Source organism: Eleutherodactylus coqui, chromosome 4, assembly GCF_035609145.1.
Source record: "Eleutherodactylus coqui strain aEleCoq1 chromosome 4, aEleCoq1.hap1, whole genome shotgun sequence".
In the NCBI taxonomy this organism is placed as follows: domain Eukaryota; kingdom Metazoa; phylum Chordata; class Amphibia; order Anura; family Eleutherodactylidae; genus Eleutherodactylus; species Eleutherodactylus coqui.
Genome location: NC_089840.1, coordinates 112,258,629 through 112,281,562, shown reverse-complemented (window position 1 = coordinate 112,281,562; position 22,934 = coordinate 112,258,629). Strand labels below are relative to the sequence as shown.

Sequence of the window (22,934 nt, the reverse complement as noted above, 5' to 3'; positions counted from 1 at the left end):
ACAGAAGTAATTAAAGGTTACCTTAATGGGAATATAACAAACAAACATTCAATACAGTTTACAGAACAGAAAAAAAAATACTATAAAATGAACACTTTATCCTTTACGGTGAAAAAGTTATGGCACCTTGACTGCAGTAACACAAAGGCCCAATGCCCACGGCCGTATTTGCACTGCGGGATCTGGAGCGAGAGTTCGCCTCCGGATCCTGCAGCAAATACCGCCCATAGGACATGCTATGGAAATTGCTTTTCCATGCCCATGAGCGGAAATCAACTGTGATTTTCCACGCGCAGGGGAAAATTTCAGCATGCCCTATTCTAATGCAAGCCTCGCACGGACGGCTTCTATTGCAGGCAATGCAAGCCGTCGGCGAGTCGCAGCGTATCTGCGTCATCGCTAGCGTGGCTCTCTGCACTGCGCATGTGCGATGGTGCGCCAGCTGGCACATCCACAAAGCAGAAAGAAGACATGTACGTGGAGGCTAATGTTGGGGCACAGGGTCTGATTCTGCTGTGAGATTTCGCAGTCGGAATCCGACCCCACCGTGGGCATGAGGCCAAAAGCAATTGATTTTAAGTTTTTATTGTGCAAAACGTATTTAAAACAAAGTATAAATTTGTTATTGCCATAATAACAACAACCCTCAAAATAAAGTTATCAGGTTATTTGTGGTACATATAGAACACAGTACATGAAATGTTACTCATCCAGCTGATATAATTCACAAACAAGCCCTTATGAATCTGCATTAACCCTAAGGGGTTAAACAGGTTGCTGCTTTTTTGTACAATTAGAGAGAGCAAGGCCTAGAAGACTCTCTACACCCGCAAAACTCAAATTCACGGCCTCTCACCTAGCTGACCAGAACCCTGCTGTGCACTGGTGAAGGGCAAGAACACCAAAACCTCTGGCAGCACATGGATAGTCTAGTTTGGCTTATGTCCTTAGTCATATTGCAAGGTCTTTTGAAAGGTCAAATATCGCCTTGCAGGGTAGCTACCTTCCAATAGGTGGCACCATAGAGGATTATTTCATCACTTCTTTGCATAGTTTTACAACTGCAAATAGACACTCTGATGCCATCTTGTGGTCACTTATTGAAATACACATGCATTTCGACTTGTGCTGCTCCAGATGCAAACAGTACATCTGTAATGTCCAGTGTCTTAGTGTAATGCATTCTGAATAAGGAATGACTATTAATAAAGCAGTTGCTGTATTTATGCACTGTAATATGACAAGAAGTGTGGAAGAACACAAGCATCCTATACCCTGCCAGAGCAATGAGGTTAACATGTCCAATTGAAATGACCCGAAGCGATCCAAGATCAGCCTACCTAGTTCTTGATGCTACTTTTTGCTTTCCAAGGAGTCTGAATCCATGTATACAGGAAATATCAGCCTACATCTTGCTATTTGCATCCCATTACAAAGCCCCAAATCTGCCTACTTTTTGGATTCATCCTAAGAAGGATCAGAATCCAAAACGAAGGCAGACGTCAGCAGTCTGTGAAAGGAGCTGTGTGTGTTCACAAATCTGTAGTGGTTTATCTTATAGTTGCACGTACCTTCCATCCTAAGAAGTCAGCTAAAGCAAGGCACCCATCATCACAATTTCCAAGCCAGGCCACATCCCTTAAGGCAAATGCAAGTAACAATTAGAATGGCAGAGATACAATAATAGGCCACATCAGACGTATTCAGAATAGAATAGAAGTAGACCAATTCACTTGCAATAGTGAAAAGGGTACAACTTTGGTGCCCCTTTTACAAGGGTTCCATTATATTTGGATGTAGAATAGTGTAGTCCACTACGTTATTTTATACTCCAAATAAAATGGAAATAAACAGAATCTTTGTAGAACGGACACCAAGGTGGTGTCCTTGTGACTGATGCAAGTGAATGGTCCCATTCCTTTCCCTTTTGGGGGTTCCGTCATAGCTGCTGAAAACAGCTGTGCCGGAACCCCTGATGTAATCCTAAAGTGTGGGAACGCTTCCTTACTCCTTAAGTAGCTCAAAATTCTACTTCACATTCCCATAAGAGTGCCAACCACACAACGCTTCCTCCGCACAACAGTGCCAAAACTGAGGGTGTCGAGGGCAGCACTGATCGGCACCACCGGCCACAGCTTGTGCCCCCCCCTGTCTAAATGAAAAATACTTGCAAGTTTATACCCGAGCAAGTGCACTAAATGCTTCCGAATGACATGCGAATATGTTGTATTACCTGTAAGCTTTCTCTGAGTCGAAGTCCATGCCACCTCCCAAACCAAGAAGTCCGAAAAATGAGTCGCCCTGAGGTGTGAAATCAAAGCAAGTGATATAAGTTAGACTCCTAAAGACAGACAGGGGACCGTTTCATTTTCCCGTTTGCCTACCTCTCCAGTCTTTTCTTTGTTGATTAGCAAACGCGGCGTTTTACTAGGAACCCTGGAAACAGAAAACAGCCATTACTTCTGGTTGTGGGTAATATTTTTCTATATGTCCAACATCAGTTATGAACAAACAATTCTCTGGTGCCTTCACCATGCAATCTTACAAGCAAAGTCAAGACAGCCTAAATGCCAAGAGTCTCCTAAGTACCATAGTAAAAAACAACTTCACGTTCGAAAAATGGGCATTGATGACAGTACTTTATTAGTGCAAGGGAAAAGACAGAACAGTACTTACTTGCCAACAAGTGAGGCAAATGGCTGCACCTGAAGGGATGTTCCCATCACAATAAGGAGATCGACTTTCTTGAAATCCTAGTGAGGCAAGGAAGACAATCAGCTCAAGTATTACAAAGTATTTCCACCACCACGAGTACATGAATATGGCTGCTGTATGTATCTGGAAACTCCTGGCCAGTACACAGGCCCCATTAACCTGCATAAGGGCTGAGTGTCCTTTTGCCCTCCATCAGGGTTGTTTGCCCTTTTTATGTTTTTAACTACCAACTATTTTTAGGGTCTTTGTTTTCCCTTTTCTTCTTCCCTGCGTTCGAAGAGCTCTAACTTTGTCATTTTTCCATCAACACAGCTGTACAGGTGCTTGTTTTTTGCAGGATGAATTGTATTTTTTTAGGCTGGGTTCCCACAAGGTGGAATCCCGATGTAAATCTCGTGGTTTGGCCCAGCGAAAGACAGCGAGGTTTCCGCCTGGAAAGCACAGCTTTAAAACCCGCGGCACTTAGCCGTGGGTTTTGGAGCGGCTTGGCCACATGCTTTTCCGTTGCAGCCGATGCTCCCATAGAGGAGAGCGCGTCCGCAACAGAAAAAAAAAATTGACATGCTGCGGCCGGGAAATTCGTGCCGCAACGCTGGCTAATGCTGGCTTTGCCGCGACAGATTGGCCATCCCATGTGGACGAGATTTTTGACAAAGGTCATCCACATGGCTGGCTAATCCCTGGATTAGCGGCCACAGGTGTGAACCCAGCCTTAAGGGTACAATGCAACTTATAATGTATTGGGGAACTTTGAAATTTGTTTTAAGTGGGTGTAAAGGCATTTCTGCTGCAGTAAAAATGCCATGTTAACATCTTCTATGGGTTAGTACCATTATGATGATGCTATGTTTACAGTGTTTTGCCCATTTTATTACTTTAGAAAAAATATTAAAAACCCTTTCATTAAAAACAAAAATGCTTTCTGTTGTCATATTCACAGGATTCTTCTTGAATTGTTTTTCTGTAGTGTTAGATTTTACAATAGTTTCTCGCTTACATTTTACATTATTTTTAGTCCGCTTTGGGAGAACTTAAACTTACGATCGTTTGATTGCTTCTACAATATACTGCTATACTTCATCTACATGGTTACCAGCTGCAGTCGAAGTTACCTCCCGAACCTGCTCCATATAAACATTTTACACATCCAGCGTACATGCATGGCGAATATCCTTAAGGGGTTAATTTACCCTTAGATTGGACAAAACATAATTTTTCAACTACAACCATTTAAAAAAATGCTCCTGTGTGTAGATATTGCTGTTACAAACTTGTTATGGCGCACCCTGCTGTTCTCTTGATAAAACCCACGTCGTGTCCAACGCATCATTCTGTACTCAGTACCCCATAATGACAAAGTGACAACAGAATGTAAGAAGTCTTTGTAACTTTATAAAAATGAAAAACTGACATATTTTGCATTGACATAAGTCTTCCCACCCTGTACTCAGCACTTGGTTGAAGCACCTTTGGCAGCGATTACAGCCTCCAGTCGTCTTGGGTATGATGTCACATGTTTTGGATTAGGGATTTTCTGCAGATCCTCTCCAGCTCTGTCAGGATGGATGGGGGCCATTTGTGGACAGATATTTTCAGGTCTCTCCAGAGATGTTCGTTTGGGTACAAGTCAGGGTTCTGGCTGGGCCACCCAAGGACATTCACAGAGTTGTCCCTTAGCCACCCTCGTGTTGTCTTGGCTGTATATTTAGGGTTATTATCTTGTTGGAAGGTGAACCTTCTGCCCCATCTGAGGCTCCTTGCGGACCAGATCAGGTTTTCATTAAGAATATCTCTGAATTTTGCTCTAAAGCATCAGACAGACTTTTATGTGTCTTTGACTGGAGAGAGGCTTCTTTCTGGCCAGAAAGCCTAGATTGGTGGAGGGCTGCAGTGATGGTTGACCTTCTGGAAGTTTCTCTCATCTGTACACAGGATCTTTTGAGCTCAGTCAGGGTGACCATTGGGTTCTTGGTTATTTCTCTTACTAAGGCCCTTCTCCTTTGATTACTTAGTATGGTGGGTCGACAGCTCTAGGAAGAATCCTGGTTGTACCAAACTTCTTCCATCTGAGAATTCTGGAGGCCGCTGTGCTCCTGGGAACTTTCAGAACACTTATATTTATATTTTTGTAACCTTCTCCAGATCTGTGCCTCCACACAATCCTGTTTCTGAGCTCTACAGACAGTTCTTTCCTCTTTATGACTTGGTTTTGGCTCTGATGTGCATTGTGAGCTGTGAGACCTTATATAGACAGGGGTGAGTCTTTTAAAATTGAATTTACCACAGGTGACTCCAATCAAGGTGTAGAAACTTCTCAGAGATGAACAAGAGGAATGAGAATGAAAAACACCAGAGTCTTCGTAACAAGTATGTAACAGCAATGTCTACACAAGAGGGCATTTTTAATGATTCTAATTAAAAATGTAATCTGTTTTGTCAGATGTAACAGTAAGTTAGTATTATTTTGTGGAACAGCTGCTTTAAAGTGTACTTGGAATCTGTGTGTAAGCCAATATTCTGATATGTTCTTCCAGTTATTAATATAAGAGGTGAAATATTGCACATTTTATTATATCAATAGCTATCAACTTACAGATTTTAAGGCAGAGAAGAATCGGGATGGCAAGCTTTCTCCAAAAAACACAATATCTGAAAGTAAGCATACATTACATTAGAAATTAGCTCTCAAGGCCTCTTTGCTGTACTTATTAAAAGGAACCTTCCATCTCCTTATAGCAGCATAAAGTAAGTTATGGTGCTGTTAGGGCAGGTCACAGGGAGCTGGGTCATGTATGTTTTATACTCATCTGCTCTCCCGTCCCGCTCTGTTACCTGCTGAAATCCGTCTCTTTTCAGACTGCCGTGCGCATGCTCTAGCTCTCAAGTCCATGGGAGAGAACAAGCAATCTGAAAAGAGTCAGATTTTCATGCGGGATTGGAAGATCAGGGGAGTATAAAAAATACATCAGCCGGCTCCCCATCACCTTCCATAACAGCACCGTAACTTTGTGTTTCCTTTAATGAAAACATCTTAGTCTCTTATCAAGTCAAGTCTACAAAAACATGAAAACCTGTGCGGTGAAATGGGAGGACCGTTGTGTGACCACCCAAATAGATCTCTACTGGATTTCCTTGTTGGACCATACTTGGGTATCTCAAACTGAAATGATGGACTGAATCCAAAGATACCTTGTGACATTGCTCTACAATCTCACTATTACAATATCTAATCATTTCAGCTTATATGAACCATAAGGGTTAAAGCACAAGTTAATCCTTAAAGAGGTTTTCCATACTACTGATGACCTATCATCGATAGTTGATCAACCAAGCTCCGTCGCTTGGGACCCTGACCGATCAGCTGAGCGGATGCACGTTGTCAGCACCACAATAACACAGAGCAGAAGTCTCTGCACTGACCTCCTAATAGTGGCCAGCACTTGTAACTGCAGACATGGCTCTCAATAAAATCAATAGGAGCTGTGCCCGCAGTTACAAGCACCAGCCACTATTAGGAGGTTGGCGCGAGGCTTCTTCCACACCGACCTCTGTGTATTTGGAGCAGAAGCTTCCGCGCCTACCTCCCATGCAGTGGCCGATGCTTGTAACTGCCTGCTCAGCTGATCGGTTGGGGTCCCGAGCAGTGGACCCCAGCCAATCAACTACTAATAACCTATCCTGATGGTAGGTCATTAATAGTATTTCCCTGGAAACCCCCTTAAGTGTAATAATAATTTTAAAACAATAATATATTTTATATATTTTTTTTAATATATATAAAAATTAATTTTAGTTGTTTGCTCTTTATGCACGGTCTGTTTCAGCTCTCTAGGACCTACCGTTCTGGACATATTTGCAAAGAAATCAGAATACAAACACAAATATTAAAGAGGTTACCTAGTTAGGCCTCATGTCCACGGGCACGCACAGATGCTGAGTGCAGAATCCTGCAGTGGATTCCTGCCGTTTCCGCAGACATGAGGCAAAAATAACATTTACTCACCTGTCTGGATGCGGCGCGGGTCTCCTCCGTTGCAGCCGGATCTTCTTTCTTTTGCACGGCAGATGCACCTTGCCTCTTTTTTTAAAATTATTTTTAATCTCCTGCTTTCCCGTCGATCCGCGGAACGTCCGCAGTGTCAGCTGCAGGCGTGCCGCGGACCGGACGATTTCCATTGACTTCAATGGAAGCCGTCCCTGGGGGATCCGCAGAGAAATGAAGAATGCTGCGTTTTTTTTCCCATGTGCGAACTGCACGCCGGGAAAAAATTGACATCCGCAGGTATTTAAATACCAGTGGATGCCCAATGATAGTCTATGGGCATATTGAACTGCGAATCATCCACGCGGGTTACCCATGTGAATTCCGCAATTCGATTATGCCCATGGACATGAGGCCTTACTGGACAACCCTGCTTTAATTGGACACCCCTGTATTAAAATAATAACATGAACTATACTTACTCCTCCACAGCTGCCAGAATCCAGAGCTGCAGTTGTGCTGTGGTCCCAGTGATTATTGTGACAGATGATGTCACAGGAAATGCAGCATCATGTTTCTGGCATCACGGTGCTCAGGATGTAAACACAGAGGCCAGGAGAATGGGTTGCAATGCTGCAGCTTCTCATTGCCAACAGTGTTTCCCTGATTTTCTGTGACATTATCTGTCACAGCAATCAGCAGGACCACAGCGGGGCCATGGCGCTGGATCCCGGCAGCCATGGAGGAGTAATGGGACAACAGTCATCTAAATGAGCACTGAAGTCACCATTAAGGTTGTGAGTGCTCATGCAGAGTGCTTAGACCGCCAGAGTCCACCGCTGCATTCGCCTTCTATGTGAAGCGCTGAGTGTTTACACGCAACGAGAACCCTGCGATCCAGCAATGTTTTTTTGTGCTGACTAGAAGTCAGCAATAAGGAGAAGCGAACAAATAGTAAACGATTTTTTTTGCATTTACACGGGACAATTATCGCTCCATTTTGATTGTTTGAACAAATCGTCTTATGTAAATGGCCCTAAAGTATACATCACTTTATTATTTTGATACAGGGGGTTCTATTGAAGCAGGGATATCCGGTAACTGGACGACCCCTTTTAACTAAAATCTCTTTGGTATGCCACTGGCAAGACGTCAAATTTCTGTGAATAACCACCAAGCCAATTTTCTTTAGGCCAAATGCACACGGGTGGAAATTCCGCGGTGCGATTTCCCGCAGAATTTCTGTTCGTGCCCGCTGCCATAGGATTGCATTAGATAATGCAATCCTGTGCAGACAGCCACGATTTCACCGCGGCAGCCGGCACATAGCAGAGCGGGGAGACGTTGGGAGGAGGTGAGCCGTGGTGGTCACTGCAGGGGCACGGCTCGCATCCTGCTCTGAGAATTCTCGCAGCGGGATCTGACCTGGCCGTCTGCAGGAGGCCTTACTTGCCACGAATACTTTATCATTAGAGATGAGCGAGCGTACTCGGAAAAGCACTACTCGCTCAAGTAATTTGCTTTATCCGAGTATCGCTGTGCTCGGGTCTGAAGATTCGGGTTCCGGCACGGAGCGGGGAGCTGCAGGGGAGAGCGGGGAGGAACGGAGGGGAGATCTTTCTCTCCCTCTCTCCCGCCCGCTCTCCCCTGCTCCCCGCTGCGACTCACCTGTCAGCCGCAGCGGCACCCGAATCTTCAGGGACGAGCACAGCGATACTCGGATAAAGCACATTACTCGAGCGAGTAGTGCTTTTCCGAGTACGCTCGCTCATCTCTATTTATCATGCTGAATTCATATTAGTAGCAAACAAAGTTTTTAACCACACACACAAGCAGTTACACAAAATAGAACCGTGCGAAGTGGGGTAATTCTGATAGTTATGTACTTATTATATTATAGAATATTCATTCTACATTCACAATTCTACAGTTCTACCTCAATGGAATCTGTCACTGCCTTTATCCTGCCATCTCTGACAACAGCATCTGGTAGTAACAGACATGGGGATTGCAGTGATATGTTTCTTTTAAGTGTTTGTGGTTTTCTAATTACATTTAATCAGTAGCAGCTCCCATCACATTACTACTGCAAACACACCGATTTTCCGGTACAAATTGCAGCAAAAAACTGTTTTAGGGCCCCTTTACACGCAACGATTATCGCTCAAAATGTGTTTAAGAGATCAAAAGTGAGCGACGGTTGGGCTTTTAAAGATAAGCAATTAAACCTAATGATTATCGCTAGAAATGGACGTCGTGCCTGGGCATTTGAGTCGTTCAGTGTGTCGCTGGGTAGCGTTTACAAGTGAAGATCGTTTGATAGGAGGACGTGTGCATTACTGAAGGAAACTAAATGTGTAAGTATGGATTGGCCTTGGAAAGTAGGTCTAATTAGGTGGCTGTGCAGAATCTGAGTGCAAAAAAAAAAGGAATTTTGTGAATTGACCTTTAAAAGAATCTCTAGGAGTCAAGTTTGTAATCACTGGTAAAAAAAAACAATGTCTAGTATAGGCGTTCTCTGTATTGGCATTGAGAAAGAATCAGTGGGAGGTAGGTGCATGCAGAAAACAATGTCTAGTATAGGCGTTTTCTGATTAGGTATTGTGAACCAATCAGTAAGTGATAGGTATGTAGTTGCTGGGAAAACAAAAGTTTTGAAATGTGTAGAACAGCTATTGAAGGAATAGCACTGTATCCATAGGCAATATGGTATAAAAAGCTGTATTATAATCATTCGATATTCTGAAGGCCTTAATACCACAGCTGAGGATTCAACTAGCTCTGCACAACAAAACCACCGCTGAAAGCTTCACTCTGTGTGAAATATTTTGGCCAGTTTATTCCGTCTTTAGATGGTGAACTTGCTTGTACTTGTTTCTACTGTATAGCTGTTTGAAGTGGGGTGTGTAAAAGGAGTTGCTTTGTTTTTCTGACAGCCAATCGCTCTGCTTTTTTAGACACAAGCAAGTACACCCCGCCAAATGATAACACCTCCCCACAAATCGCTGAACGATTGTCATTTAAACCAAGCGAACTGCCAAAAACGATTGATTTTACGCGGACTAAAAGTCAACGACGAACGAATATTGAACGAAAAATGCACGACTGCCTGCGTTTACACGTAACGATTATCGCTCACTTCCGATCGCTTAAATGAATTTTGAATGATAACCGTTGCATTTAAATGGGCCTTTACATGCCTTGCTCCACATTAATGTGTTTTAGAGACTTTTTATGTCTTGTCCAACAAGGGGTGGGGCTTTGCTTGAAAGGGGGGTAACCTAAATGGAATATCATGTGCCAATATTTTGGCGCAATAACTGGCATAAACTATGCCAACTAATAGGTGGTGTATAATTTACAGAAGTGTCTAAAAATGCGCCAGATTTATCATTCCACATGAGTCATTGTGATAAATCTGGCACACTTAAAGACTGCCTAGTTTACGTTTACACTTTCTAACTATTAGACAGGTTTAGTAAATTGCCCCCCCTCTCTTACATGGTCTTATGTTAAAATGTATTTACATACACTGGCTTTTGTGCATATTGGGACTAGAATTGTTGTGGTCAAATCGCAATGTATGAATATGTGAAAGTGCTGGAAGTGGTTTGCATCTGAAATGTCTTACCTGGTTTAACCAAGCTATTACACTTATCACATTTTGGGATGAGATCCGAGAAGATCTTTTCTGAAAAGAAGAATCAAAATTATTATATGACATTCACAAATTTTAAATAGTGTATATGTATGTCTAGAGTTTTAGAGGAGTGAAGCTCAGCTCCTAAGGCCTCGTTAAAGAAGTGCCAGAGCCACAAATGTTTCTGACGTGGATCTTACACAATCTGTGGCAGAGCTACAACGATCTGTTTCTGAGTTCTGCAACAGATTTAGCCCCAGTCAAAGGCAACTGGCCCTAATAAATGGCATTCTTTATATAGGACAGGATGGACAGACGTTAAAGGCTATGTACACCATAGCACTCCGTTGCTTCTTTCTTTTAATCAATGTGTTTTTGAAAATGAAGAGGTTCTGTAATTGGTTTTCATTAAAAGCTTTTGACTATTTGGATTTTACGCTTGTAATGTTTTCCAAGGCACTGCAGACTAGAGGACTAACATGTTAGCGAAATCCTCAGTGAGAGTAAACTGATGGCTGCTTACACAGTGAGGGATTTCTGAGAAACGACCACTTGGCTTTCTGCTGTGACAAGAAGAAGGCAGCACACGGTCATTTGTAAGTTGATGTGAATCTTCCACACAGGAATATGCAGTTTATGGAAAGCAGATGGTCATTGTTTATTATATTCACTTCAAGCCACAAGTAGCAAAATCTGTGATATGTCTGGAGAGAGAAAACGTACTACAGAGTGCTGTATGACAGTGGTGGAAGCCCTCATGCCCTAGCATGCTGCACTTTCTAGTGCTACTATTTCATCGCACTTTGCTCTTCCATCCAGATCATCTGCCCCCCAACCACCTAGCCATAGTTTAATTTGGCTCCATTTTCAGTGGAGCTCATTTCACACCACCTTGTCATTTGAGCTGTATTGTAATCAACTACACCCTGCTTCTCTGTTCCACCACCAATCTCTCCCCCTCTAGGAAATAGTAAAAGGAAGAGAAGGCTGTGTAGTATTGAATGGATGTGTCTGCACACCCTATGACAAAGGAGAGGTAAGGGGGAACTGAGCTTGTTAATTAGAGACACCAGCTGATCAATGCTGGGAATGCCAGGCAGTCAGAAATCTTAATGGAGGACTTGAGGCAATGCAAGTATGAGACTTTCTAAATGCCTGAGAATGAAAACTCAAAGCAAAAAACAGATAAGTGCGTCGTATTTTTTCTGCAGGGATTTAGTAAGATATGCGTTTATTGATTTGTCATGCACAAAGGTTACCATAGTCTTTAAACCATTTATCTGCCTGCACCATAAAGCAGGTTTGGTCTCTCAGGATGTTATATGAGCGAGACAAGAATTACACTGAGTAATGATATAATTATAATATAATACCTTTCATCCAAGAAAGTGGATACTCGGCTTTACAAAAGGTTCCAATACAGTGAGAGGTGTGGAAAGTTCCGTGAGCTTCAACTAAGTCCTCAGAAGACAGACCAGCCACTCTCTCCAAAGTGTCAATGTTCTATGTGTCAATGTGAAGAGAAGAATATTATTATGTCCATGACGTTACATGTAGGTACTGAAAAAAACAATGTAATACCTGAGTGTAGCAGCGAAGTAATAGACCCTTTTCCTTCATTAGCCGCATGAAATAATGGCAAATCGTTGGCTAAAAAAAAAAAGAGAATAACATTTTAGTGAAAATTGTAAGTCAAATGAAGAAATAAATGTACAGGAGAAGATGAGAAAGGAAATTCACAGGTTAAGAGTAGAGATGAGCGAGTATACTCGCTAAGGCACATTACTCGAGCGGGTAGTGCCTTAGCCGAGTATCTCCCTACTTGTCTCTAAAGATTCGGGGGCCGGCGGGGGAGAGCGGGGAGGAACGGAGGGGAGATCCCGGGGAGATCCCCCCCCCCCACTCCCCGCCGCAACTCACCTGTCACCCGCGCCGGCCCCCGAATCTTTAGACGAGCGGGGAGATACTCGGCTAAGGCACTACCCGCTCAAATAATCTGCCTTAGCGAGTATAGTCGCTCATCTCTAGTTAAGAGCCTTCTAGAGAAACGATACCCTTCCAGTTCCACGTCTATAGGCCTCTCACTAGCCAAGCCAGAAACCTACTGCACACCGATGAGGGGCAATCACACTGAAACAGTTGTCTCTGTATGGTTATACCGACTTTGGTTTACATATTCCCAGTCATTGTTATAAGACTTGTTTTCAAGAGTCTGACATTGACGTGCAGAAATGCTACATTTCAATAGGTGGCGCTGCAGAGATATTGTTCCATCTTACCTATTTGCATATTACCCAGAGGAGCATGAATGGCCTTATAAGTCTCCTCACTCACCTTCTAGGTGCTCTTCTAAAGGTGAAAAAATTCCCTTCCTGACTTCTGTCCAGAATGAAACATGGGGTGAAATGTAGAAGCGATACCCTGTATAACAGTAGTGCTTGCCCCACATATAGAGATAAGCAAGCACGCTCGGTTAAGGCAGTTACGGGAGCGAGCATCGCTTTTCTCGAGTAACTGTATACTGGTTTGAGCAGATTCGGGGGGTCGGCGGGGGGCAGCAGGGTGGGAGAGTGAGGGAGATCTTTCTCTCTCCTCCCCGACGCCCCCCGAATCTGCTCGGACCAGTATGCAGTTACTCGAGAAGAGCGATGCTCGCTCCAGTAACTGCCTTAACCAAGCGTGCTCGCTCATCTCTAACCACATACAGTAGTAGAAGGGGTGGCTGTATATAGCTCACTGACAAATACTGAAAGTTCGCATGCACTCACCTTGAATTGTCCTGGGTACAGCTCTCTGGCCAGAGCAAAGAATGGTTCTGGGTTTTGCTACAAGAAAGAAAATATAAATTCAACATTAGTATAAAGAACTTTTATGGCTCGAACACCAACTGCTGTAGATACACCCTCCTATTGATGTCATACAGGAGGCTCCAGCATTTGTGACGCTTGTCAGCCAGAGCAGAGGATCACTCCTTCATGCGAATGTTGTGTTTTTATATACCCATATCATCTAACAGCTACACTGGATGGGTATAGGAGTCTCAACAACAGTTATAGTTTCAGAGTGCAGTACCGGCATCATTGCAGACGGCAAGTTGGGGTACACAATGTGACTTTTAGGTTTTCTGTTTGTGAAGCCCTTGATGTGTGTTAGACAGAACAGTCCGTCACATGGTCCTTTTGCTCCCTCCATATAATAGGTACCCCAAATGACACTGATGTACCTGGACCTTTCCACTAGTTTATTAATGTCACATAACAAGTGGCACAACAGAAATGCTCTGATCTCCGATTTCACATCCAAAGTAATGCTTGTAGTCGTTCCATATTACAGATGACATCTTCTTATGTCTCCCAGATGGTAACTCCCCACAATTATAGTAAAAGCTGTCTGGTTTGTTTCGGCATTTGGAAGGTGCCTTATTGTTTCACTAGGAAAATATGGGACCTTATTTATCACAACTGTCTAACAGTAAAACTGACTGTTGTCCACAGCAACCAATCACAACGCAGCTTTCATTTTACCTCGGCAGTTTGAGAAATGAAAGCCGAGCTGTGATTGGTTCTTATGGGCAACAAAAACAGTTTTACTGTTAGACAGTTGTGCTAAATGGGGCCCATGGTGTTAATGGTCAACATTCTGTAACAAAATGGAACAGTATTGAATATCCTACTTTCATATAATGTCTATAGCTTCATTTTCCTGCCCGACAGCCAACTGTGGTTGCCATATTTGGATTTAGCACCATAAATATAGGTAAGTACACAGGAAAATATACCCTTGTGACACAATGTAATTGGTCTCTGAGATATAAGAAACCTCTAGCCTGTATCCATGAGCCTCTGTGTGGTCACCTTCAGTACGTAAACGATCCCATATTTAGCATATAAGAAGTGACCTCTACCCATCCTTCTCTGTGACAGCGTGCAGCTATTTGGTATCATTACCTTGAAGAATCCAATTTCAAATATGGCCTCTGGATATGGTAAGTTGTATTTTTGTAGATTGGCATACAATCCACTACCTGGCGAACGAAAGTCAGGAATTCCTGCAGCTACAGAAAGAGTAGAAGGACTGGTTAGAGGGACGACACAAGAAATGGGCTTCCTATAAATGGCCAGTAAGGTCCATCTCAGAAAATATGCGGACTGCAAAACTGACTAATGTAAGAACTAGAGATGAGCGAGCATACTCGATAAGGCAAACTACTCGAGCGAGTAGTGCCTTATTCGAGTACCTGTCAGCTCGTCTCTAGAGATTCGCGTGCCGGCAGGGGGTGGGGAGCGGCGGGGAAGAGCGTGGAGGAATGGAGGGGAGATCTCTCTCTCCCCCCTGCCCCCCCCCTGCTCACCGCCCCAACTTACCTGTCACCCGCGCCGGCAGCCAAATCTTTAGAGACGAGCGGGCAGGTACTCGAATAAGGCACTACTCGCTCGAGTAGTTTGCCTTATCGAGTATGCTCGCTCATCTCTAGTAAGAACACATAAACTCAGCTGGTCAGAAAAAAAAATCACATGACCATCTGAGGAAAAAGACTCCGGGAATTTTCTGATAAAAAGGAATAACTAAACAAGGTGATACTAAGCGACATATATAGATATATACACACACTGGCCAGTTACATAATGACTGAAAAAAATAAATCAGTGAAGTGGCTCTTTAAGTTAACACTAATCTTAGTTAATAAGAAAAAAACAAAGACTCTGTCCACCTTAACCTGACGACATTAACTAGAACTACAATAGTTTTCCTTCTGGCTCCAACTGAAATATATCTGGCAGCTTCTTCCCTACATGCTGCCTTTATATACCTTCTAAAGAATTGTGAGTCTCAGGCCGGCTTCACATGGACGTACTTGTGTTAGCAATTTGCAGAGAGCGTATTGATTTCAATGGGTTAGCTCACATCTCTGTATTTTGTGTATGCATTTTGTTTGCGCCAAAAAAATTAGAACATGTTCTATTTTTTTGTGTATTTGCGCACCAAAGGCCTTCATAGAAGTAAATGAGGGGGTGCAAATGTGAGTGCAATATGCAAGGAGATATGTTATTGCGCTGGAAAAAGAACACATCTGGTACCCATTAGATGAATTACCCATTTCAATTGGTGCGTCTTTGTGTCCCATGCACAAGTGAACAGGTCCAGAGGGCAGAAAAAGTACACTCATGAAGCTGGCCATATCCCACTTGATGGTCGCTCAGCTGAACTTTTATATTTAACATTTTTTTTTATATAACTGTAAGATTATTACCAATAGGGTGACCTATTTTTCAAGCGATTCACTCAACTGTGTGATCAAAGGAGTTATGTCAGGGCTTGAACCTCCTACACTCCAGTCAGCACCTTTCTCCAATAAGCCATCCAGGACTTGGACAGCTCCTCTACTAAACACCTAGCCATGCTCCTGTATTTCCTTGACTGGCTCCACCCTCGGTTTCCCCTGTTCTAGCTCCGCCCAGTTCCCAATCAAACAAACTATAAAAGCCTGTCACTGCCTCTACCCCAGTACGAGATTATTGTGCTGGTTGCATTTAGTCTAGCTCCTGGTACTGCTGCTCCTCTCGATACAATTGCTGAGACTTACTGATACCGACTTCTGGCTTCCCTCCTTAAATGATATCCACCTCCTCCATCTGTACTGCGTACCGAGACATACTGATACTGACCTCTGGCTTCCCTCCTGAAAATGACATCCGCCTCCTCCATTTGTACTCTGAACCTGAGACCACCTGTTTCTGACTCCTGGCTCTTCCCTTACTACTCCTTGGAGCTGCACGGTTTCTACACCTGTGGCATCGGAAATGCTGCAAGCTTTTTTCTTTGCTGAGGGGTTGATCTCTAATATGCAAGTGTGCACAGAATGGTTAACACACAAAGAAATATACTCACATGTTGAGATACCTGCTCCAGCCATAAACACCACATTCTTACCTGCAACATATATAACATATAAATTACAAAATATAAAAGGAAGAGTTAAAAGCTACATTGCGGACATAAATGATATAAAGAACATCAAATGTGCCGGGAGTGTTCCTTTATGTTTAAAGGGGTTGTCTCGCGAAAGCAAGTGGGGTTAAGCACTTCTGTATGGCCATATTAATGCACTTTGTAATATACATCGTGCATTAAATATGAGCCATACAGAAGTTATTCACTTACCTTCCCTGCGCTGGCGTCCCCGTCTCCATGGCTCCGTCTAATTTCAGCGTCTAATCTCCCGATTAGACGCGCTTGCGCTGAAGGGTCTTCTGCCTTCGGCTCGGTCCGGCACGAGCGGCATTCTGGCTCCGCCCCCTTCTATGCGGCATCGCGTAGCTCCACCCCGTCACATGTGCCGATTCCAGCCAATCAGGAGGCTGGAATTGGCACACGTGACGGGGCGGAGCTACACGATGACGCGTAGAAGGGGCGGAGCCAGAACGCCGCTTCTGCCGGACCGAGCCAAAGGCAGAAGACCCTTATGCGCAAGCGCGTCTAATCGGGAGATTAGACGCTGAAATTAGACGGAGCCATGGAGACGGGGACGCCAGCGCAGGGAAGATAAGTGAATAACTTCTGTATGGCTCATATTTAATGCACGATGTATATTACAAAGTGCATTAATATGGCCATACAGAAGTGCTTAACCGCACTTGCTTTCGCGAGACAACCCCTTTAAATTTTCTCCATATTGGAACATTGTAGTGATCATACAATGTAATAATGTTTTAAAGATGTTGGGGTGATTAAAGGGGTTGTACATTATTAGAAAAAAACATGGCTGATTCCTTCCAGAAACAGCAGCACACCTATCTATCAGTTGCGTTTGATATTGCAGCTATGCTTCACTGAAGTGACTGCGGATGAGCTGCAATGCTACACACAACCTGTGGACAGAATGCAGCGGTGCTTTTGTAACAGAGCAGCCATGTTTTTTATCCTTGGACGACACCTTCAAGTATTCCTTTTCAGTACCTGAAAGTATCCAGAAGCACAAATACTGGTGCCATTTTCGTATGTTCACTGCATAAGCTCTCACTTTCACAGTAAGGGTGGTTTCACATCTGCGCCGGAACCTCCGGCCGAAGGTTCCATCACAGATGTGGCTGAAAATACCGGAAGTAAATGTGCTGTATGCAGTGGCTTTTCTTCTGTTTGAAAGCCGGCCAGCTGGGCGGTCCCCATTATAATCAATGGGGTCCGCCTGGTGCTGTTTAGTTCTGTCCAGAAATGGAACCATTTGGCTGCATGTATTCCCCTTTCCTGCTCCCCAAACGGAGCAGGAAAGTAGAATCCCCAGTGCAGATGTGAAAGCACTCTAACTCTGCAACGTTTGTGTATATAGTGTCAAAATGTGTTCCTTTTGTTCTATGCAATAAAAGTTATGTATCCAAGTTGACTTACATTTACCACTCAGCAAGAACCTGCCTACACCTTCCAGGCTCAGTTCATCGAGGACTTTGTCTGGGGTTCCTATACCCAAGGTCCGACTGAATAGATCACGAAGAAAATCCACTGGAAAATAAGAATGTAAATATGGAATACAATAAGAGACAATAGAGGAGATTTAGCAGAAAATGTGGGGAAAAGAGTGCAGAAGTTGCTTCTAGGAACCAATCGGATTACAGCTTTCATTTTTCTGAGCGACAGGTAAAATGCCAGCAGCAATCTGATAGGACGCTATGGGCAACGGCGCCATTTTACTTTGCTTTAGTTTTTATAATTCTCCCTGTGTCTTTTAATAAGAATCACCAACTTCTGCAGAAGATACGGGATCCACATGGACAAGGAACACGCATAGGAAATACTGAAATAAAACAAGCCTATGCGAAAAGCCACGGCGACACATTATCCTTGTGTTTAGAGGAGCAAATACGTGTGAGAGAGGTTTGTACATCAGTAGTATATAATGTCAGGCTTACAATACAATAGCTAAGGAGCAGAAAAGTGGCTATGGACCCGTAAAACAGGCAGCTGGCAAATATCTCCGGCCCACTCCACCTCCGTTCTCTGAAGGACTACCACTCCTGTGTAAAAGCAGAGGTGTGATAGTCTGTACCATGCGCCATGTTGAAATTAAGTTGATAACTAAATAATAGTTGGGAGTCCAACCTCTGATCAGGAGAGCGAGTGTCTGAAGCGTCCCAGCACGGACAGCAACAAGGCTTCACTGCCCCATTCATTTCAGTGGAACTGACGAAGATAGCAAAGCCCTTAAAGAGGTGTGGGGGGGGGGGGGGGGGATTGGTCAGACCCCCACCAATCAGCTGGTCATCCCCTATCCATTGGATTGCAAGCATGCTCTTATTAATTTCAATGGGAAATTTTGTTTATTTGCATGTGCAATATGCATGAAAATAGAACATGCTGCGCCTTTTGTTAAGCAAACGAAATATTGAAATCAATGGGTTCTATTTGCTATGTATTGCATAATATGCAGACAGATGCGTTCGTGTGAATAAGCCGTTCCAGCAAAATCTGGTGATTGGGTTATTTTTGGCAAAGATAAAGCAATAAACCAGATGGCACTTTTCAATAAAAAACCGAGTGTGGATCCAAGCTTACTGCGTGGGATAATAAACCAGAGTTGTGGCACTAATTATTCCGTTATCCTTCTGACTTACTTTCTGAGGCGCTGCTGTTTTCTTCACTGGAGTCAGAATCCTAGAAGAGAAATAAAGTTGTGCCATCTCCATCTGCTCCTTTACACAATAGACCTACATCAGCATACCAAGACGCCTGTCACCTTACAGACAAGATTTAGGAGTGGGGAAATACTTGGAATGACTCTAAGGCTGGATTCACACGAACGTATATGGGCTGGGTTTTCACGCCCAGCTGATATACGTCGTCCTCATCTGCAGGGGGGGGGGGAGGCTGGAAGAGCCAGGAGCAGGAACTGAGCTCCCACCCCCTCTCTGCCCCTCTGCACTATTTGCAATGAAAGAGGCGGGACAGGGGCAGGGCCAAATGGCAAGAATTAGCTCCGCCCCATCCCGCCTCTCCTCATTGCAACTAGTGCAGAGGGGCGGAGAGGAGGCAGAGAGGGGGCGGGAGCTCAGTTCCTGCTCCTGGCTCTTCCAGCCTCCCCCCTGCAGAGAGAGACGCCGTATATCGGCTGTCGTGAAAACCAAGCCGATATACGTTCGTCTGAATCCAGCCTAACAAGCAGTCAACCAAGAAACACCTGCTATACAATGGGTAACTGACTAGGTAAGGAATTCACTTTTTAAACTACTTACCTCCGAATCTTCCAACTTGGTTGGAGGTTCCTTGGCTTCTTTAGCTTCTAAGCCAAGAAATAATAATGTTAGCATATTGTCCATGAACCTCAAGAGTTGTCAGCGTCTAATATGTACTTTCATTTATAGACTGTAAGCCTTCAACCCTCTTATTAGCGGCCAATTAAAATAGTGGAATGAATGAGGCAGCATAGAAATGTCTACAGGCCGGTTGTGTTGAGTGCCAAACAAAGAGTAAATGTGGGGGTGGCAAACTAGATCAGGAGATTTGGTAGACTTCTTTGAAGAGGTTCATCTTTAAGGTACGCCTTAAGTTCCATGCATCAGAGATTGTCTGTCTGTTTGGGGGTAGAGTGTTCCAGAGGATGGGTGCTGCTCTGGTGAGGTCCTGGAGGTGAGTGTCAGAGGGGTGTTTAGTCCGAGTGTGTTAGCGGATCAGAGAGCACGGGCTGGGTGGTGTACGGACAGGAGTGAGGCGATGTATGGTGCTGCGGTGCCATAGAGAGCATTGTGGGTGAGGGTGATGAGTTTGAATTGAGATCTGTAATACATGGGCAGCCAATGCAGCGACTGGCATAGTGCAGAGGATTCTGAGAATCGGAAGATGAGTCTAGCTGCCGCGTTTCATATGGATTGAAGAGGGGAAAGTCTGGTGTGGGGAAGGCCATGAATAGCGAGTTGCAGTAGTCAAAGCAGGAGTGGATGAGGGCGACGATGAGTGTCTTTAGCGTGTCCATGGTGAGGACCGGACGGACTTTAGCAATATTCCTGAGGTGCAGGTGGCATGTTCGGGCCAGGGACTGGATGCAGGGGATAATGGAGAGGTCAGAGTCCAGTGTTGTGTTGTCTGGGGGTTATGATGCTGGCAGATACTGATATGGAGATGCTGGGGGAGGTTGGCTGGTTGAGGGCGGAAAGATGAGAAGATCAGTTTTTGAGAGGTTAAGTTCTTTCATCCAAGCTAGAAGCAGTACGACAAGATACAACAGAATCGTGCCCACCATATCACATCATACATTAAGGCTAAACATGGCCCAACCGGGTACTGGAGCCTCCATGCCCACCCATATCACATCTTACATCCAAGCTAGAGGCGGTACAACAGGGTACTAGAGCCTCCATGCCCACCCGTATCACATCTTACATCCAAGCTAGAGGCGGTACAACAGGGTACTAGAGCCTCCATGCCCAGCCGTATCACATGTTGTATCCAAGCTAGAGGCGGTACAACAGGGTACTAGAGCCTCCATGCCCACCCGTATCACATCTTACATCCAAGCTAGAGGCTGTACAACCGGGTACTAGAGCCTCCATGCCCACCCGTATCACATTTTGTATCCAGGCTAGAGGCGGTACAACCGGGTACTAGAGCCTCCATGCCCACCCGTATCACATCTTGTATCCAAGCTAGAGGCGGTACAACAGGGTACTAGAGCCTCCATGCCCACCCGTATCACATCTTACATCCAAGCTAGAGGTGGTACAACAGGGTACTAGAGCCTCCATGCCCACCATATCACATCTTGTATCCAAGCTAGAGGTGGTACAACAGGGTACTAGAGCCTCCATGCCCCCCGTATCACATCTTGTATCCAAGCTAGAGGTGGTACAACAGGGTACTAGAGCCTCCATGCCCACCATATCACATCTTGTATCCAAGCTAGAGGTGGTACAACAGGGTACTAGAGCCTCCATGCCCACCCGTATCACATCTTGTATCCAAGCTAGAGGTGGTACAACAGGGTACTAGAGCCTCCATGCCCACCCATATCACATCTTGTATCCAAGCTAGAGGCGGTACAACAGGGTACTGGAGCCTCCATGCCCACCCATATCACATCTTACATCCAAGCTAGAGGCGGTACAACAGGGTACTAGAGCCGCCATGCCCACCCATATCACATCTTACATCCAAGCTAGAGGTGGTCCAACAGGGTACTAGAGCCTCCCTACAAGGGGTCGGTTCTCCACAATAAGTGATGCTTTTGCTCTGATGATATAATCCTGTATATATGGATGTTAGTCCGCGCTCACACGACCGTACGGTAAGATGAATTGTAAAACTCCCAGCGTATTACCAGCGGAGGGCGCTGCGCATTGTTGCGTTTTCGCCCGTGCATGAACGGTGGATTTTCTGCAGCTGATTTCTATTTTTTTTTTTAAGCTTTTAACTCCGGTTTCCTAGCAACGAGTGTAAAGAACGGCGTACAATGTAATTGTGTAAGGCTGTGTGCGAACACACGTAGAGAAACACTGGGCGGTACGCGTGTGATATCACATGCTGCGCTGTTTATAATATGTGTGGGTAGATATTACAATGTGCATGGGCCATGTATTACACTATGTAATACACAATGTAATACGTTGGTGCGCCAGCCTTACAGTCACACGTTGTAAGTGTCCTTCCATCCGACTACTTCTGACAACGGCGTATACGTCCTCTTGTACATGCGGGGGATTGATAGCGTGTAACCACTAGTAGGCGCATGTGAGCGATGACGACCTGTACCGCGCTGCAGACTATGTTGGCGCTATACAAGCAACACGAATAAATAAATCGCCTTCCACGGAATCTCCTTTATTAATAAGATGGCGAGCCGCGCCACCAATCTGCCGCTCACAGCCGTCAGCTTTCTGCGCAGACTATGGCGCTGTACGGCGCGGGGTCGTGCACACATAGCGGTACAGCAGTATTATGTCGGTGCGCCAAAGTGTGTCACTAAGTAGTAACATTATCAGGCCAGGACTCTGACAGATGCCAGCAGCTGGAGGCGCGCCCAGTGACAGCGGGCACTCCCTCACAGACCGGCACATACAAGCAGCTGGCTGTACATGCCGGACAGTCAGCAGTGGCACCGGCATGTATATAGGACCGCTCTATACACCCCTCTACCTGCAGCCATGAAGTCTCCAGCAGCTTCCGATCCTGATCAGCTGACCACAGACAGTCCCGCCCCTCACGTCATGGAGACGAAGGGAGAAGATTCTGATTGGCTGAGCGCTGTGATTGGCAGGCGGCTCGTGGAATGGCAGTGTGGCTGCCGCTAACCTGGCAACGTGTGCTTGTTGTTGACTCCCCCATAGTGCTGCCGCCTGACTACCTGCTACGTGCAATGCTAGCAGGGCGCCCCTCATGTGTGGTGGCATGCAGCAGTGCCAGCGGGGCTCCCCTCACGTGTGGTGGCATGCAGCAGTGCCAGCAGGGCTCCCCTAATGCGTGGTGGCATGCAACAGTGCCAACAGGGCTCCCCTCGTGTGGTGGCATGCAGTAGTGCCAGCAGGGCTCCCCCATGTGTGGTGGCATGCAGTAGTGCCAACAAGGCTCCCCTCGTGTGGTGGCATGCAGCAGTGCCAGCAGGGCTCCCCCATGTGT

The 22,934-nt window shown here is 45.0% G+C and overlaps 1 protein-coding gene across 1 annotated transcript in view; it reads right to left on the bottom strand.

Annotated features, from left to right (window-relative positions):
* SIRT2 (sirtuin 2) overlaps positions 1-22,507 on the bottom strand; it is a 36,794-nt gene extending 14,287 nt beyond the window's left edge. The window contains exons 1-15 of the mRNA XM_066600008.1: positions 22,455-22,507; positions 19,562-19,608; positions 18,944-18,983; positions 17,724-17,834; positions 16,227-16,268; positions 14,285-14,391; positions 13,106-13,162; positions 11,919-11,987; positions 11,711-11,840; positions 10,329-10,388; positions 5,309-5,364; positions 2,677-2,753; positions 2,385-2,436; positions 2,234-2,301; positions 1,572-1,638 (exon numbers count right to left, since the gene is read on the bottom strand). Coding sequence (XP_066456105.1) covers positions 1,572-1,638; positions 2,234-2,301; positions 2,385-2,436; positions 2,677-2,753; positions 5,309-5,364; positions 10,329-10,388; positions 11,711-11,840; positions 11,919-11,987; positions 13,106-13,162; positions 14,285-14,391; positions 16,227-16,268; positions 17,724-17,834; positions 18,944-18,983; positions 19,562-19,608; positions 22,455-22,464 — 993 coding nt within the window. The 5' untranslated portion in view covers positions 22,465-22,507. The remainder of the gene's footprint in view (positions 1-1,571; positions 1,639-2,233; positions 2,302-2,384; positions 2,437-2,676; positions 2,754-5,308; positions 5,365-10,328; positions 10,389-11,710; positions 11,841-11,918; positions 11,988-13,105; positions 13,163-14,284; positions 14,392-16,226; positions 16,269-17,723; positions 17,835-18,943; positions 18,984-19,561; positions 19,609-22,454) is intronic.
* Positions 22,508-22,934: the final 427 nt, after the last annotated feature.